This window comes from Gekko japonicus, unplaced genomic scaffold (genome assembly GCF_001447785.1).
Source record: "Gekko japonicus isolate JY-2015 unplaced genomic scaffold, Gekko_japonicus_V1.1 scaffold1577, whole genome shotgun sequence".
In the NCBI taxonomy this organism is placed as follows: Eukaryota; Metazoa; Chordata; class Lepidosauria; order Squamata; family Gekkonidae; genus Gekko; species Gekko japonicus.
In genome coordinates, this window is record NW_015168699.1 from 223587 (window position 1) to 239784 (window position 16198).

A 16198-nucleotide genomic window follows, 5' to 3' on the forward strand; every position below is an offset into this window, starting at 1 on the left:
TGAGTCCTAGAGAGAATGGATGTCACTTCCAGGGAAAACTGGCCAGTTCGGGCCAGTTCCTAGAGTGATGTGATGTGACTTGGAGGTTTCCCCAGAAGTAACATCACACCAACAGCTACCAATAGCCATTGTAAAAATTCTATTTTTCTTCCAGCTGGGGAGAAGGCTAGGGGTCCTATGTCCCTATGGGGCCATTGGCAACCCTAATTGTAGCAACATTGAGTGATGACTTATTATGTACATATTTATTTAAAACATTTGTTGCCCAGATTTTCTTACCAAAAGGGTCCCAAAGCAGGTTAAAACAATGACATGAGTAAACACAGCCATCTTGTATTTAACATCACAGGCAGAGTTTTTAGACCCATGTGTATCAGTGGCTAGTCCCTCTGAATTCAATGGGATTTATGGTGTGAAACATAAAGATTTTTCTACAAAAATAAATTACATTTTGAACCTTACTTATGCTAAGTTCTGAATGCTAAGTCATGAACCTAAATTATTCTCTAACTGGATGAGACAATTTTTGTACTTTGTTGTGGGAATTTCTACCAAAAACAACAATGAGAACAGCAGCAACAGCAACTCTAGTGCTGTGCTGAATATTCTTCTCTCTCAGTTTTTAAGGGAGGAAACAGTTTCTGTGAATGAGTTTTCCCCCAGATGATTAATATCCTTCAAATGCCTACTTTAATACCGTTTAATTGGAAATATTCTGTGTACCCAAGCATTTAGCGTGATTTGATTGCTGGACTTTACTATTTTATGTTGCTTTTATTTGCTGCTCTCTGGGTAGAAATTGTATTGGAATTGTTTTATTGCAACATTGCTTTAAGTTATTGTGAGTCACCATAGGTGTTTCGTGCTGATGATTTCAGAGGGGAAGCCATGCTAGTCTGCGGGAGCAGAATTATGCTGGAATAAATCTCCTTAGTCTTTACGGAGCCGCTGGACATCTGTTTTATTTAGTGTTTTTCTATTTCCAAGTTTGTTCTTTCTGTATTTATAAAAGGTACACTCTGTCTTTGCACAGATTTACAACTTTATTTGAATAAATTATTTACAGAGCTCTCTCACTCTGCTCAGGTGTGACATTTCTGCATAGATACAACTGTGATAAGCACAATGACCAGGCACTCTGCCACTGGTGAGTCATGGTGCCTTAGGCTTGCCAAGTCCCCCCGGGGGGCGGGGAAACCCCCACCCCAGAGGCCCGTTCCCCGCCGCCACCGGATCGGGCTCCGGGGGGAACCCCAGCCCGATGTGCGTGTCACCTGGAAGTGATGTGACGCCGCCGGGCACGCAGGAGGCAGGGCCACGGTCATCAAGGGAAAACTCTATGCTCCAGCCACCCTCCAGCCGCCAGTGGGGAGTCCCCCGCTCCAGCGAAATTTTGACTTGGCAACCCTGTGGTGCCTCAAGAACACCCTTCCCCTTTGAGACTCGCCTGGTGCTGACATTGCTTTCTTTTAGATGTCATACCAAAATGTTTCCGCTCACCCAGGCTTTTAATTAAAGGGGTTGATCTTTTAATTTATTTCAGCCTGGAAACTTCTATTTTAGGCTGTCAGTGGTCTGTTTCTATGGACTATGTTTTTATGTTGGGCTGGGTGTTATAATGTGGAGATCTAATTAATATTCTTTTAATGTTTTCATTACTTTTATTTTGTAAGCTGCCTTGGGCAGGCTCCTAGAGAGGTGGCATTAAAGAAATCTAGATAAATGAATAAATGGTGATCGTAGTTGCGTTTTCCTTAGGAATGGCCACAGATTGTACTACCTGCATTGAGGATACTCAACTAATGTAGCTTGGAACACTAAGCTGGTTCTGCCTAAAGACCACATACTAGGGTTGCCAACCTCAAGGTAGTGGCTGGAGATCTCCTGAATTTACAGCTGACCTCCAGGAAACAGGGATCAGTTGACCCCTGTTGAGAAAATGGCCACTTTGGAAGGTGGACTCTGGGGCATTAGACACCTCTGAAGTCCCTCCCCTCCCTTAACCCCGCCCTCTTCAGGCTCTTCCCTCAAAGTCTCCATGTATTTCCCAACTTGGAGTTGGTGAACCTACCACAGACAAACACACACACACACACACACACAATCAGATGCCAATTGGCTGAAATTTTGCAGACTGGAAAAGCAATCCTCAAGCCGTTTATGCAGCTGTGCTTATTCTTATATAGCCTCTGTACAGGAAGTCAGCCATTTTGCTGATCAAAAAGCAGTCAAGATTAGAAACATCCAAGTTAGTTTGGAGACTAACTTTTTAAAAAATCTGCACAGTTTGCTTCACTAAAAAGCCAGAAATGTTTCAATTTTCATTAAGAACTCTGATGCTAAAGACAAACAGTGCCTGGGCACAAAACACACACCCCCGTCAGAAATATAACCTTTCCCCTCCTGCCATTCAAGCACGCTCTGTGTTCCCTTATAGTGTTGACCAGGGGTCTTGTTGTAGAAAAAGAGCTGCCGGAGCTCATTAGCATAACTCATTAGCATAACTTATTTGCATATGCCACGCCCCCTGACATCACCGGAAGTGACAGAAGGCCACACCCCCTGACATCACCGGAAGTGTGTCAGAAGGCCCGGCTACTTACCCTCCTGCTTCATCCTCATTCCCAAACGGAATGAGGATCGAAGCAGAGGGCGGGGTAAAGAAGGGGCGGGGCTTCACCACATGACCGCCCCGCCCCCTAGAGGTTCTCTTCCGGAGCTCCGTACCTGAGAGCTCCCCCCCGACTAGAGCCCTGGTGTTGACAGAATCCATTCTACATGTACTCCAAAACAACCTTGTCTATCAGTATTCCACATGATTCTGATGCTGAAGACAAACTCATGACCTGGGCCCAACTGTGGTCTGAGTCTCCTCCACACCGTTGACATTGGTCCCTGCCACACGAGGGGGAAAAAGGACGGGCAAGGTGCGGCTTTTAAAAGCCACACCAAAATAGGCACGCGGCGGCGGGATCATACAGATCTTGTGAGCCGCCATGCAATTGCTCCCCGGCATGATCAGATGCCGGGGAGACTGGGGAGAAAGCCACGGGAGGCTGCCGAACTGCGCATGTCTGAGCATGCGATCCCACGGCCGGCTTTGATGCGGCCTTTTGGAAAGAACCACCTCGGTAGGTGGTTCTTTTTTGCTGCGGGTTATTGTTGGAAGGGCCTGATCGGGGATGGGCGCGCAACGCTTCCCAGATGTTGCGGTGGGATCGCGCCCGTTTGCTCCAACCCCGATCCGTCCCTCTCCCGGCCCAAATCCTCTCGTGTGACCGGGGCCATTGTAAACCTTCCTTACTTGTCACACATCTGGGCATGGAACAGGGGTCACTGGAGGTATGGGGGGGAGGTATTTGTGAATTTCCTGCATTGTGCAGGGGGTTGAACTAGATTACCCTGGAGGTCCCCTTCCAACTCTAAGACTCTATGATTCTGTGAATGCTTTCTCTGCCTGCTTCCTACATTGGCTGAGCTTTCAGCTCCTCTCCAATTGCGTAACTTTTATTTATTTATTTTCAAACCCCAAGCTTTGCACCTTTTTTATGTGTGCAGGCGCACTTGGAGAGGCCACCACTTTCTCCTGTGATTGGCAGTGATATCAGTCCCCTCTGATGACATCATTTGGTTTGCCCTTTGCTTCTCCTCAGGGGAAAGAAGTAGGCTTGGCAGTGGCCAGGCGAAGCATCACCTGTCAAAGCACAGGGATGCCACTGTATCCCTCAGAGCAAGCTGGCAGGCAAACAAGGGCCAACCCCTCTGGATGCCTTAGTGCTCTTGCCCTCCAGACGCCAGCTCACTGCCCTGCCAGTCTTCAAGTCAGCCATGCTCCACAAGGGCCATCCAGATCGATCCAGCCCCAAAGGCAAAGCTCCTCAAAGCAACTAGTCACGCTATGTGTACGGCTTCCTTTCCTGCGCATATCGCTACTCGTGTCCAGATTCAGCCCTGCCTCCTGTTTCCAGTCACTGGATGCACACTGCAACCATGTGGAGAAGGTTAACGGGCGGAAGACTGCCTTTGAATATGTGCAGAGGATTTTTCTGGCACCAGGGCTATTCCGGCAAAAGGTGATTTCGAAGAGAATTAAGTACATTACTGGCCTGGATTGACATTTTTGGTGTGATGAAGAATATCAACCCTTTTGACCTAGGCAGAACTCTTCAGAGGACAAATTCCATAGAAGTCCAAACACTGCATAATGATGCACCCACAAAAAAAGGTTCCAAATGTAGGGTTGCCAGCCTCTGGGTGGGGCCTAGGGATCTCTTGGAGTTACAGCTTGTCTCCAGAAAACAGAGATCAGAAAATGGTTGCTTTGGAGGGCAGACTCTATGGCATTGTAGCCTGCTGAGGTCCTGTTCCTCCCTAGGCGCTACCCCCCAAATCTCCAGGAATGTTCCAACCTGGAACTGGCAATCCTAGGTCCCGTTATAGATCACATCTTGTTTATGTTACATCCAGGGGTCATTTCGTAGAAAAAGAGCTAGGGGAACTCATTAGCATAACTCATTAGCATAACTCATTAGCATATGCCACACCCCCTGACATCACCGGAAGTGTGTCATAAGGCCAGACCCCCTGACATCACCGGAAGTGTGTCATAAGGCCATACACCCCGCCCCCAACAGTCCCGGCTGCCACCGCCGGCCTTGCAGCTCCACTGCCGAGCCCCATGAGGGGCCCGGCGGTGGACCTGCAAGGCCAGTGGGAGTGCAAGGAAGCCCCGCGAAGGCCCTCCCTGGCCCCAGGCAGGCAGGGGTGGGGAGAGGCAGGGAGGAAGCAACTTGCCCTCCCTCTTCTCCTGCCTCCTCCTGGCTGAATGAGGGCCAGAAGCGGCGTGGCCGGAAGCAGGGGGCGGGGCTTCGTCATGTGCCCCGCCCCCCTGTACCTCACCCGGGGGAACTGCGATCCCCCGCGATCCCCCCCGAAATGACCTCTGGTTACATCATTTCACCTATATTGCATTTTATAAATTACAGAAGAGGTGGAGGAAAGGGAGACATCAGGGCACAGAGAAGAAGCCTGGCGTGAATCTCATTACAAACCTTTCAGCTGTGGTTTTCTGTGTAAGGGGCTGGAACAGAATTAACATAGCTAGTTGCTAGAGTTGCCAGGTCTGGGTTGGAAAATACCTGGAGACTTTGGGGGTGGATCTGGGAGAGGGCGGGGTTTGGGGAGGGGAGGGGCCTCAGCAGGGCCCAATGCCACAGAGTCCACCCTTCAAAGCAACCATTTTCTCCAGGGGAGCTGATCTCTGTCAGCTGGAGATTAGTTGTAAAAGAGGGAGATCTCCAGACCCCCACCTGGAGACTGGCAACCCTACTAGTTGCAAATCTCTCTCTCAGATAATCAATGAAGAAGCAGTCCAAAACATTAAAAAATTAACTGGCATCAATAAAGGGTGTAGAGGCAGGGCTAAGCCTCGCTCAGCAAAAGAAGTGTTTCCTATGAACCTTCCTAGAATGGAAACCAGAAATTATCTGCTTTCCTTTGCTGGTTGCTATGCACACTAACTCCTGCTGCCCTGCCCCTAGATGCTTATAATACAGAAGGGCACCAAAATAAAACCTTCCAGTTAAGCCATTTCCGAGGGACAAGGCACCTGAAACAACAAAGCCTCCCCTCCCTGGCCCTCAAGGCCAGTGGCCCACTGGAAGCTTTCTCAGTGAGGTCAGTGGCCAATAGGGCATCCAAATGCCCACGGGGGGCGGATTTCCCCCCGCTTTCGAGCCCCGATTTCTGCCCCCGAAAATCAAGGGCGGAATCGGGACCTGGGGAAACCCCACCCTCGCGTGCACGTCACCCGGATGTGACAACGCACGCTGGGGGCGGGGCCACAGCCATTTGAGGGGAAAACATAGAGTGAGCGCGCACCGGGAGATAGCCTGGGGTCCCCCGCCGAGGAGGTAAGAGACATTTGGCAACCCTAATGGCCAATCTGCCCCTGTTAGAAAGAGAAGTAAAGCACCTGACTGCTGTTTGCAGCATCAGGTATGTCTTTAGGACAAGGGTCTTCAACAGACAGATCTCAAGCCACTCCTAGCTCACAGGCTGCTGAAGAGCATCTTTTGGAAGCCCCTAGAAAACCCAGGAAGAGATCACAAAAGCAAATTTCATATATTAACAGGCATCTATCTATCTACATATTAGCTCAGGATATTTTTCATTATACATAACTCTCATTAAAGAAAAGGTTGGTTTTCCCTGCTTTCAGATAATAGTAATTTAGCTCTCAGGAAAAGAAAATCATAGCAGTTCTCTGTCAGCATATAACCAGTGCTAAAAAATCATGTTTTTCATTTGCCCCTGTAATCCATGCTAAGCAAGAGAGGTAATGATTTTAAACAAATGACAACATCCATAATAAAGGAATCACGTACAAAAATGTGGTGAGAAATCTATAAATGTTCACTGCTCCAAAGTATGTTGAACATGACATTTCTATAGTCCTGTGTCTGGTGTATCAAATAATCTTCAATTCAGATATTTTTCAAAGGGTATTGGAACTCATGGTTTGTTTGCCTTGTGATCCTAGCTTATCCATCCAGGTATAGAGAAATAGGTTCTTGGTCCTGTACCCCAGAAAGGAAGATGTAGACACAAATCTTAGATTAAACTAAGACTTTATTAAATTTAGAAGTATAATTGTGATTAGTAAACTCTTTACCTCTCCTTTAGTGTGGGCAGGGCTTCTTTTGTAGAAAAAGTCCAGCAGGAACACATTTGCATAATAGGCCACCCCCAACAGCAGAAACTCATTAGCATATTAGGCCACACCCCAACAGCACAGCTCATTAACCTATTAGGCTGCACCCCATGCATTCCCTTGGCTTGCCTGGGTGCCCCGTGGCTGCGGGGAGCCCGGCCAAGTCGGCCCTTGGACAGGCCAGGGAAGGCACAGGGAGGACCACTTTGTCATGTGTGACTCCATTAGTTATTTGTGACATCTAGAGCACTTGCATTTTTTATATGAATGATTGTTTTATTGCTTGTTTTATCCTTTTTTACCTGTTTAATCTTGGCATATGTACCTCATCTGTTAGCCGCCCTGAGCCCATCCAGGGAGGGCAGGGTATAAATTGAATAATAAAGAAATAAAGAAAATAAGGCATTTAAATGCCTCCCCGATCCTTTCAGGGGCCCCCTGGCCCCCCGCCTCAGAGTCGCCGGGGGGGGGGGGGTCGCTCTCCAGGCTTCCCTCTGTAGCCAGGCACCCAGAGGTTTTAGCTGTAGTGGGCGTGGCCAACTCTGAAGCCAGCCGGAACTCCATTCCTGTGTGTTCCTGCCCAAAAATAGCCCTGAGTGTGGGCACCCTAAGAGCCTGTCCACTGGGGTTGTCAGCATTTGGGCCATCACCCCCCTGGCTCTAAGCTTAGAGTGATAAAATAGCTGTTCTTCGCTTATCCTTGCCTGCACACTGAACTGTATCAAGAGTCCATTCCCATATATATGTCAGCATAGGCACTCAGTTTTTTATATGCAACACCAAAAGAATTCCTTCCCCAAGTGCTGACATGCAGCCCATGTTAATCCTGTTAGAAGATAGGACTAGCTCAGTTCAGTCTTTCCACCTGCTGACAGTAATATTATGCTGGGAAGTACGCATTTCAGCTAGATAAAGAGGGACAAATGGACTTCATCTTCCTCATACAGGTGCAAAAGGATGGAATCCTAATTCTCCTGTCTCCCACAACTGCCCTCTGCAAGTCACTGTTGAGCTCTCTTCTAGCCTTGTTAACTTTATATGGTGTAATGTTCCTCTGATAGTTTCCTAAATAACATTTAGGACCATAAGATAGTGACACCAAGGGCGTGATCATATGCACAATTAGCCCCGCCATAGGCGTTAATGCTGGGCAGATTTAAATGGTGTGATCAGACACGAACATCTGGGAAGTGCCTCGCATCCATCAGCAACCTGTTTTGCTCCACCGCAGAAGCGGAGTAAAAAGACACCGGGGAAAATCCGGTAGTAAATGGGTTGCGATGGGCCACAGATGGACTTTCCCCTGTCTGATCGCTCCAGCTTTCATGGCGTTGGGATGGTCTGATCAGGCCATCCCAACTCTGTGCCGGATCCCCCCGCCCAGTATGTGCATCATTGCAAACTCCATAGGGAGCCCTCAGTGAGGAGATGCGATTCCTCAATTCCTCGTTGAAGCACATTGGAAACAAACGGCAACACACACACCCCGACTCACCCGCGGTTGCATCTGATCACACATTTATGGGCTGTGCCCGCAGCTTCCAAGGACTGTGTGGTCGCGCCACTGCGGGTCAAATTCCTCTGGAGGAAATAGCCTGGCTTTCCCCCTGCTTTATCTTGCATGTGTGTCCGCCTCCCAAGACAACACTTCGCAATTAGCTCCAGGTTCCTTTGAGACTAGTGGCTAAATACCAACCCCATAATATGGCTGTTTTTTTCTCAAGTGAGCAATGAGGAGTTATAGGTACTGGACACTCTCCAAATGGCAACTGGTAAAAGGTGGCAATTTGCTGCATGTCATCCCATGGCTTCTGAGCCATTTCATCCTGGCAAATTCGCCCAGGCCCTAATGTAGGGTTTTTAACTTACCTGGAACGATGGAAGACCTCCCACCACTGCCTCCCAGCCCCTGATGCTGCCTGAATGAGAAGAGGAGGAGGAGAAAAATGGGGAGGGGTAATGAAATCAATGGGTGTCGCAATGTCACTTCTATCTGAAACCCAGATGTGATGTTGTGATGCTGATTGACACTTCCCCTTCCCATGCCCAACCCCCAAACGCTCATGGGAGCTGAAGGTAGAGGCTTGGTAGCCCATTCTGGTGGGATCCAGTCCTGGAGCAGCACACACTCTTCCGCACCTGAAAAAACAAGTTAGTAGCCACAAATGAGCACCCATAAAAGAGTCCTTTCATGCCTCCATACCTGCAGGAGAACAAAGAAGATCACAGTAACATCTACATCTGCTGACCACCAGGCCAACATCAACAGGTCTTGAACATATGTAACAAAAAGTATATTTTTCAGGAGTGGAGAAATCCAATCCACTGCTATGGAAGCAGCTCCAGTGCTGAAGGAAAGAGTAACAAAATGTTGAACAGCCTGTTTTTTCATGGTGCCATTCACATCACTGTCCAAATGGATAATATATAAATGGCAATCCACTCACATGTAAAGACAACCCATTTGGACCACCTCTGACCTCAAGATGCTCCTTTAATGACATAAAGTGTAGATCGCTAGGTCAGAACTGCTATGCAGGATCACTGCCTACCCCTTCCTCTTTGGTCAGTCTTAGAATGAGGTAACCATAACATATCTTTAACTGTCTCCCATTTAATCCCACTGTACTTCAAGGATCTTCTATTTTTATTCCACATTGATCTCTATAAAACTTCACAACTGAAATGCACGCCCCCCCCCCGAAAGGCCCCACTAACACTACTGTTTTAGAAAGAATATTTTCAGTTACCTAGTAACATACTTCATTGAATTTGCCCAGCAAGGTCCTTAGAATTTCAGGAGTAAAATGTATCTTTTACAATTCCTGAATGCCTTCAACATCTCAAATCTCCCGAGGGATCAACGTTCGAATAAACACTCAGAGCTTCTAAACCCCCCCCAACACCCTCTTTTATTGTTCTTACTGAAAGAACCTTGCTTCTCAAATATACTAAATATTGCATGACTTGTTCCACAGGAAAAGACTACCCATCTCCCAACCCTTCCTTTGACCTCAAGCAACTAAAAAGGTGGATGCTCTTACCATAATAGCCACCCCATACTGGAAGCAAATGATACAGGAGAGTCCCTGTATGGTTCTCCATGCCAATGCTACATAACTTGACAGTGATCTCTGGTGCTTCCAGATTCATTGTAGGAGCAATCTCCCTGAAACTTTGTTTCTGAAAACAAGATAGGGCATCCATAATCCCCTTATCCAGGCCTGCCACATGGTAAACAGGCCTAGAGATAAACGGAATGTTAGATTTAAGGCACTGCAGAAGAAATAACCCCATGGAATTAATTACTTGTACCTTCACCATGTTATCACACTCAAACTGAACTGTGGAATCATGCAGTCACTTGACCCACTGCTAACATTGGAAAGAATTGCAATAAGTTTAGGTCTCTGATCACATTGGACTCCGCCAATGGCCTTATGCCATTTCTACATATACTAGCTCCAATTCAAGTATATTGCAAAACCAGCAGCCCCTGTAACATCTGACTGGGCCTGGAAACTTGCCTCCACCAACCTCTTAAATCTCTCTGAACAGACCCTGTTAAAAACCCTCAAAAACTCTTCCTAAACAAACAGGTTCACCTACATAGACCTTGGCCCCAGTCACACGGGCCGGATATCACGGGGGGGAGGCGTGGCTAATTGCCCCGAAGAAACTAACGCGCGGCCGCCTGAGCACATGTCCCGGTCGAGGTCCCGTGGTTAGGGGGGAGATGCTGACCAGACGGGTATCCTGCAGCACGGCACAGAAGCTGCACGGCGCGATCGCACTAGCAATCGCTCTTTGTGCGCATGCGCTGTTGGGCGCTGTTGCACAACCTGCGGAGACTTGGGAGACAAAAAAACCCCTTGTGTGTGACGAACAGTGGCGGGCGCCGGATGCCACGTAAGTCCACCGGAAACGTGATCAGATGCCCGCCCTTGCCCCGTGGCTTCTGGAAACTAGTACCTTGGAGGTACTAGTTTTTTACTCCACATCTTCGGCGGGAAGCCTCGGGTTAGCCACGGGAGCTCTACGCTTCCCAGATGTTGCGGTGTGATCGCGCCTGGAAAATCCGCCTACCGTCCGTATCGTCAGTGCAGCAAATGCTCCGTGTGACCGCAGTCCTTGACACTCTAACTCTGTGATTGGGTAAGTGTGTCTCTAATAGTTCTATAGGGCACACTTTTTGGAAATTCTAATTAGCTGTTCTTAACTTGTTTTAACCAATTATAACCTTGAACTAATAGCAGTATGCTTATTCACTTGAACCTCTGACCTCTCTTACCATCCAGTATGTGTATCTGCTAATTCTGTTGCTTTATGATAGGATTCACACCTAAGCTTTCTGTATTAGTTCCTCTTTTCCCCATACATTGTGAATTTAGACTTGAAAGACTCGAGGTGTAATTCAGAGCCTTGGCTCCTCCCCTTTAAGAGTTCCCAGTACGATTTTCCCTTCCCACATCTGTCAGAAGAAGTGAGCTGTCACTCACAAAAGCTCATATAGAAAGAAATGCTGCTAGTCTTTAAGGTGCCACTGGACTTTTAAAATGAAGGTGGCATACCAAGACTTGAAACTGCTGTGGCGTTGTTTTCTTTGCCTCACTTGCAATCTGAATTAGTTCATTTAATTTTGCCTGTTTGTCCTCAGGAAGTCTACACAGTTCACTTTCTGTATCTGTCAAAACATACAAATGAACTAGCACATTTCCTTGTGCCAGAGGCACTCCCAAATCACCAGCCAGCTGCTGAAAGCCTTCTATTAATGTAGCACATTCACTAGCCCCTTTTTTCCCCGTGAACCAAAAATCATCTAAATAATGTGTGACATTATCTGACCCTAAAGGCCCATTCAAGCAGTAAGCTAAAACTCTGAAAAGCTGAGGGGGCAATGGCACATTCCACAGGTAATATCTTATCTCTATAATCATTATACACACACACTATATATATAATCAACAACTCAAAATCTACAGGATGAATGAGCAGCAATTTATATAATGATTGTCCAATATGGCCCCTGATCTACAACACCTTATCACTAACACAGTACTGACAAAGAGGCATGATTCACTGTACATAAATAACTGGGAACACCATTAGTCCGTGACTGCCTCTTAGTCTGTGAAAAATGATGCATGCTCCTGAACTCTCCTGGTATCATTTTAGGCATCACTGCCAAACAGTAAACAGTGCGGGGATGGGAAAGGTACTTAAATGGATCATTCCCTCCCAGACCTCCTTGGCTAGCTTTCCTCTCACTAGCCTCCATTCCCTTCCCTGACATCACATTTCTGGTCAGCCCAAACATCTCATGACTGATATAATGAAACAAAACACCTCAGGCTACAGTTCCCTCATGGCAGACAGATAGCTGGCATGAGGATTTTAGGTCAGATGTGCACCTGCATTTCCAGGCTGGGAACTCAGCTCTTGAGTGTTCAGGGGCCAAGTTTGGCCTGGGGATTGCAGCACATGAGGAAAAGTTGCTCTGACCTCCTCCTGCCATCTCCTGCTGTGCTACGTGTAACAAACCCAAAACAGTTCTAGGGACCTGCATGTTGACCTTTTGAGGAAACGTCCAGGTAGCCATCAGTACATGTATATTTCCCCAGTGGGCCTTTAGTAGCTCTTCAGGGTTGTTTCAGGTTAGAAAAATGGGGGGAGAGGGCTGTGAAGCCCTTCTTCTCATGTGCCATGGACCCAGTCTGAGTTGGGCCAACACATGACTGAGAATTAATCTCCCAGCTGGGAGCTCCCAGAGCATATCTATAGAAAGTCAGCATGGGTTGAAACATGGACTTTGTGACATGTGAATATATCCTAATAGATGCTTGGGGGCAGGGGTTGTTTCGTAGAAAAAGCGGTGCAGGAGCTCATTAGCACAACTCATTAGCATACCTTATTTGCATATAGCACACCCTCTGCTATCACCAGAAGTGTGTCAGAAGGCAACTCCCACCACTCAGGCTCCACTGGACTGTTGTGGATTGCTAGCTATTGGGAGGGGGGATGTGTAGATCTGTCCTCACAGAGGAGGGAGAGCTTGTACCTGAAGGCAGGTGGGGGGGGGCTATGCAACTTACTTGGCTGCTTTTTGCTTCTCAAGACCCACCTGAGGGCTGCTGGGAGCAGGGGGCGGGGCTTGTTGCATGGGCCCGCCCCCTGGGCTCCTGCGCTCCCACAGGAAATGACCCCTGCTTGGGGGGTGCTTTTGGTTTGGAAAAGCATTGTGTGGTTTAAACCCACACAGCACTTTCCTTGTCAGATTAACAACTCCAAGTAGCTGCTTTAAAGAAAAGAACAATCTGTCATGTCACAGGTGTTTTGAACCTGAGAACTAGGCTTTATAAACTACTGCCTAAAATACTCCATATACTAAAATATACTCAAAATCCCACATGAAGAGCCATCCAAGCTACATTTCCTCTTTTTTGTTCGTATGCTTCATGTGTGGTGATTCTTGAAGATACTGCAAAGAATTATACTAAAATATACTCAAAATCTCACATGAAGAGCATCCAAGCTACATTTCCTCTTTTCTGTTTGTATGCTTCACGTGTGGTGATTCTTGAAGATACTGCAAAGAAAACAGGATTGGGATGATGAAGGTTTTCTTCGTTCAAACAACCAGGGAAATTTTACTGATGTTTGACCACTTCATTTCCTTCTTAATGGGACTTCCTTTGGATCCAATAAGGTGCTTCAGTCTTTTCTCTTTCTTCTAGTCAGATTTCCTATCCCCCCCCCTTTCTTGTTTCTATTTTGCTCTAGTTGGAAGCATCATGCTCCAAAGTGGGTTTTTCATTATGTGGATGAACAAAGACCTTCTTTGACCTGGATTTGGATGCCTCTCTGATGGCCCACTTCACTGATGCCAGCTGAGCATTGTGCTTTTAATTGATGAAATAATAATGAGGAACCATGCTTGAACTTGCTCCAACAACCACTTGAAGCAGAAGCGGTGGTAAATCATGCTGCGCTGGCTCCCAGTGTTAGCTGGCCTCCCCTCTTGCTTGGGGGTCTCATGCTTTTCCCGATCTTTGGGTTCCCAAAACATGTAGGCACAAGATTGCTTCTGTTTTTGTTTTAAAGCTCTCCAGTCCTCGTATGTTTTACTGTTGTGAAAAGTATCTGTTAAGAAAAGCCTTTCACTTTTTTTTTTTAAGGAAAGCCCTTCTAATGTCTAATGGAAGGGTGTCTTTATTACCAACTGCATTAATCTGATTAAATGCAGATGAACTATCCAGAGGGAAGGCCCCAGTCAAACTGTCTAACAGAGGCAATATATCTGTTCTGTAACCATTCTTGTTGCTTGTTCAGCAATGCTGCAGCCATTGACAGGGCGGTGCAGCAGCTCCTCAGTTTAGCATAGTCCTTATGATTTTTTTTAACCAGATGTTCCCACCCTTCTCCTTTATTTGCCTTTGAAGAAAAATAGTGAAGGGTCTTAACTCTCCTCCTGTCTGGTTCCCAGAAGTATAGGAACTAAAGCCCTGTTCTCCCTCCCTGGTATTTTCTCTGCCCAGTGTGCAAGCCTGTGCTGTGATCAGCAGCTGGTGTTATTTGAGGTTTGGGGAAATGGTTCAAGATTAAATAAATACAAACATTTTAGCAAACCTTTAAAAAGCCTCAGGGGAGGTTACTTTCAGTCAGCACAGTCGGTGAGATCACACCTAGGCTATAGATGGGACTCATCCCCACATTTGCCACCTGCATGTGTCATTATATCTGGCATTTGGGCTGGAGAGCACATAAGCGAACGTAAGAACATAAGAGAAGCCAATGCTGGATCAGGCCAATGGCCCATCCAGTCCAACACTCTGTCACACAGTGGCCAAAAATACCAGGTGCCATCGGGAGGCCCATCAGTGGGGCCAGGACACTAGGAGCCCTCCCACTGTTGCCCCCCCCCCAAGCACCAAGAATACAGTGCATCACCTGCCCCAGCTTGTGAGTTCCTATCTATACCTTGTGGCTAATAGCCACTGATGGACCTCTGCTACATATGTTTATCTAATTCCCTCTTGAAGCCATCCATGCTTGTAGCCGCCACCACCTCCTATGGCAGTGAATTCCATGCGTTAATCACATGTGTTAAGTGCAGTTCTGCAGCTGCCTCCTTCCTACTAAGGCTGGATTCAGTGTGTTGCACACTGTCCTTTTTGCCACATAGCTACAGCAACAACGCCTACATATTTTCTTCCAGTTTGAGAGCCAGTTGGGTGTAGTGGTTAGGAGTGTGAACTCTAATCTGGGAGAACCGGGTTTGATTCCCCACTTTTAAAAAAAAAGTCTTTAAAAAGGCACTTGAGGAGTCACAGTTCTTTCAGAGCTCTTCTCTCAAGCGCAGTCCTCGAAAGAGCTCTCTCAGCCGCACCTACCTCACTGGGTGTCTGTTGTGAGGAGAGGAAGGGAAGGAGACCGTAAGGCACTCTGAGAGTCCGAGTGAAGGGCCAGGCATAAATCCAATCTCCTCTTCTCTTCTTTCCCCCAGTTTGTTGTCGTTTCACGTGTCTTTCGAAGTCATTATTCCAGCAGGCTGCTTGGATATTGACAGGAAAATGTAACTCCAGGTTTGCTCAGTTGGTGCCGGTTTAAAATTCAATTACAATAAAACAAGAATCTCATAAAGTGCTAGTGCTGACACATTAGATACATAAGATGGCATGCTGGAAATACCATACCGCCAGACAGTTTGCCATTCAATGATCTTCCTGAGCACAGTGGTAGAGGCCAGATGTTAGCACTATGGGCCGGCTCATTGGTAGTAGTGGGGGTGGCTCCTAGTTGAAAGCCTGGTGTGTAGGACAGCAGTGCAGATGGATCCACTGCTCTCCTGGCTGTTCTCCTGGCTGGAAATTGGGAACTAGTAAATATGTGCGTAGAAGTCTGGTGACTGCCTAAATGATGCAGTCAATTAGGCCTTGGCAGTTGCGAGAGCGATAAGGAGCTGTGAGCTTTTGGAATCAACACATTCCATGCAATGAACGTATGCTTGTAACTTTCCCTTACATAAGGGAGAGAGGAGGGGGGGAAAACTAGAAACTAGAAGCTTATAAATAAACGCTGGGAAGCCAAGAGGTTTCAGTCAGTTCCTGCAGACTTGTGTCGTGTCTTCTTTGAACCGTGGCTCATGGCCTGTTTGGCTGAGAGGGTCACAAATTGGCCCCGTCCAGCAGTGAAATGTCTGGCAGTGACATTTGCCGGAGAATGGGTAGTCTGTGGGGCTACAGGAGTGGTGCAGTGAGCAGGAGAAGGGAGTGAGGGAAGAGTCAAGAGAAGACCCTTGGGAAGTGGAAAGATTGGGTGGAAGAGTATGACATGTGCACATATTGAGAGCGGCAGAAAACAAGTGTTTTTGACAAAGTAATGACTCTGTCTCTCTTTTTGCTGTAGTTATTTATTTATTTATTTATTTAATTTATACCTCCCGCCCTCCCTGCAAGCGGGCTCAGGGCGGCTTACATAATTGGTCTG

At 47.1% G+C, this 16198-nt stretch overlaps 1 protein-coding gene across 1 annotated transcript in view; it reads left to right on the forward strand.

Annotated features, from left to right (window-relative positions):
* PHF21B (PHD finger protein 21B) overlaps positions 1-16198 on the forward strand; it is a 242321-nt gene that overhangs the window by 53815 nt on the left and 172308 nt on the right. Inside the window, exons 5-6 of the mRNA XM_015415485.1 lie at positions 14980-14985; positions 15454-15497. Of these exons, the coding sequence (XP_015270971.1) occupies positions 14980-14985; positions 15454-15497 (50 nt within the window). The remainder of the gene's footprint in view (positions 1-14979; positions 14986-15453; positions 15498-16198) is intronic.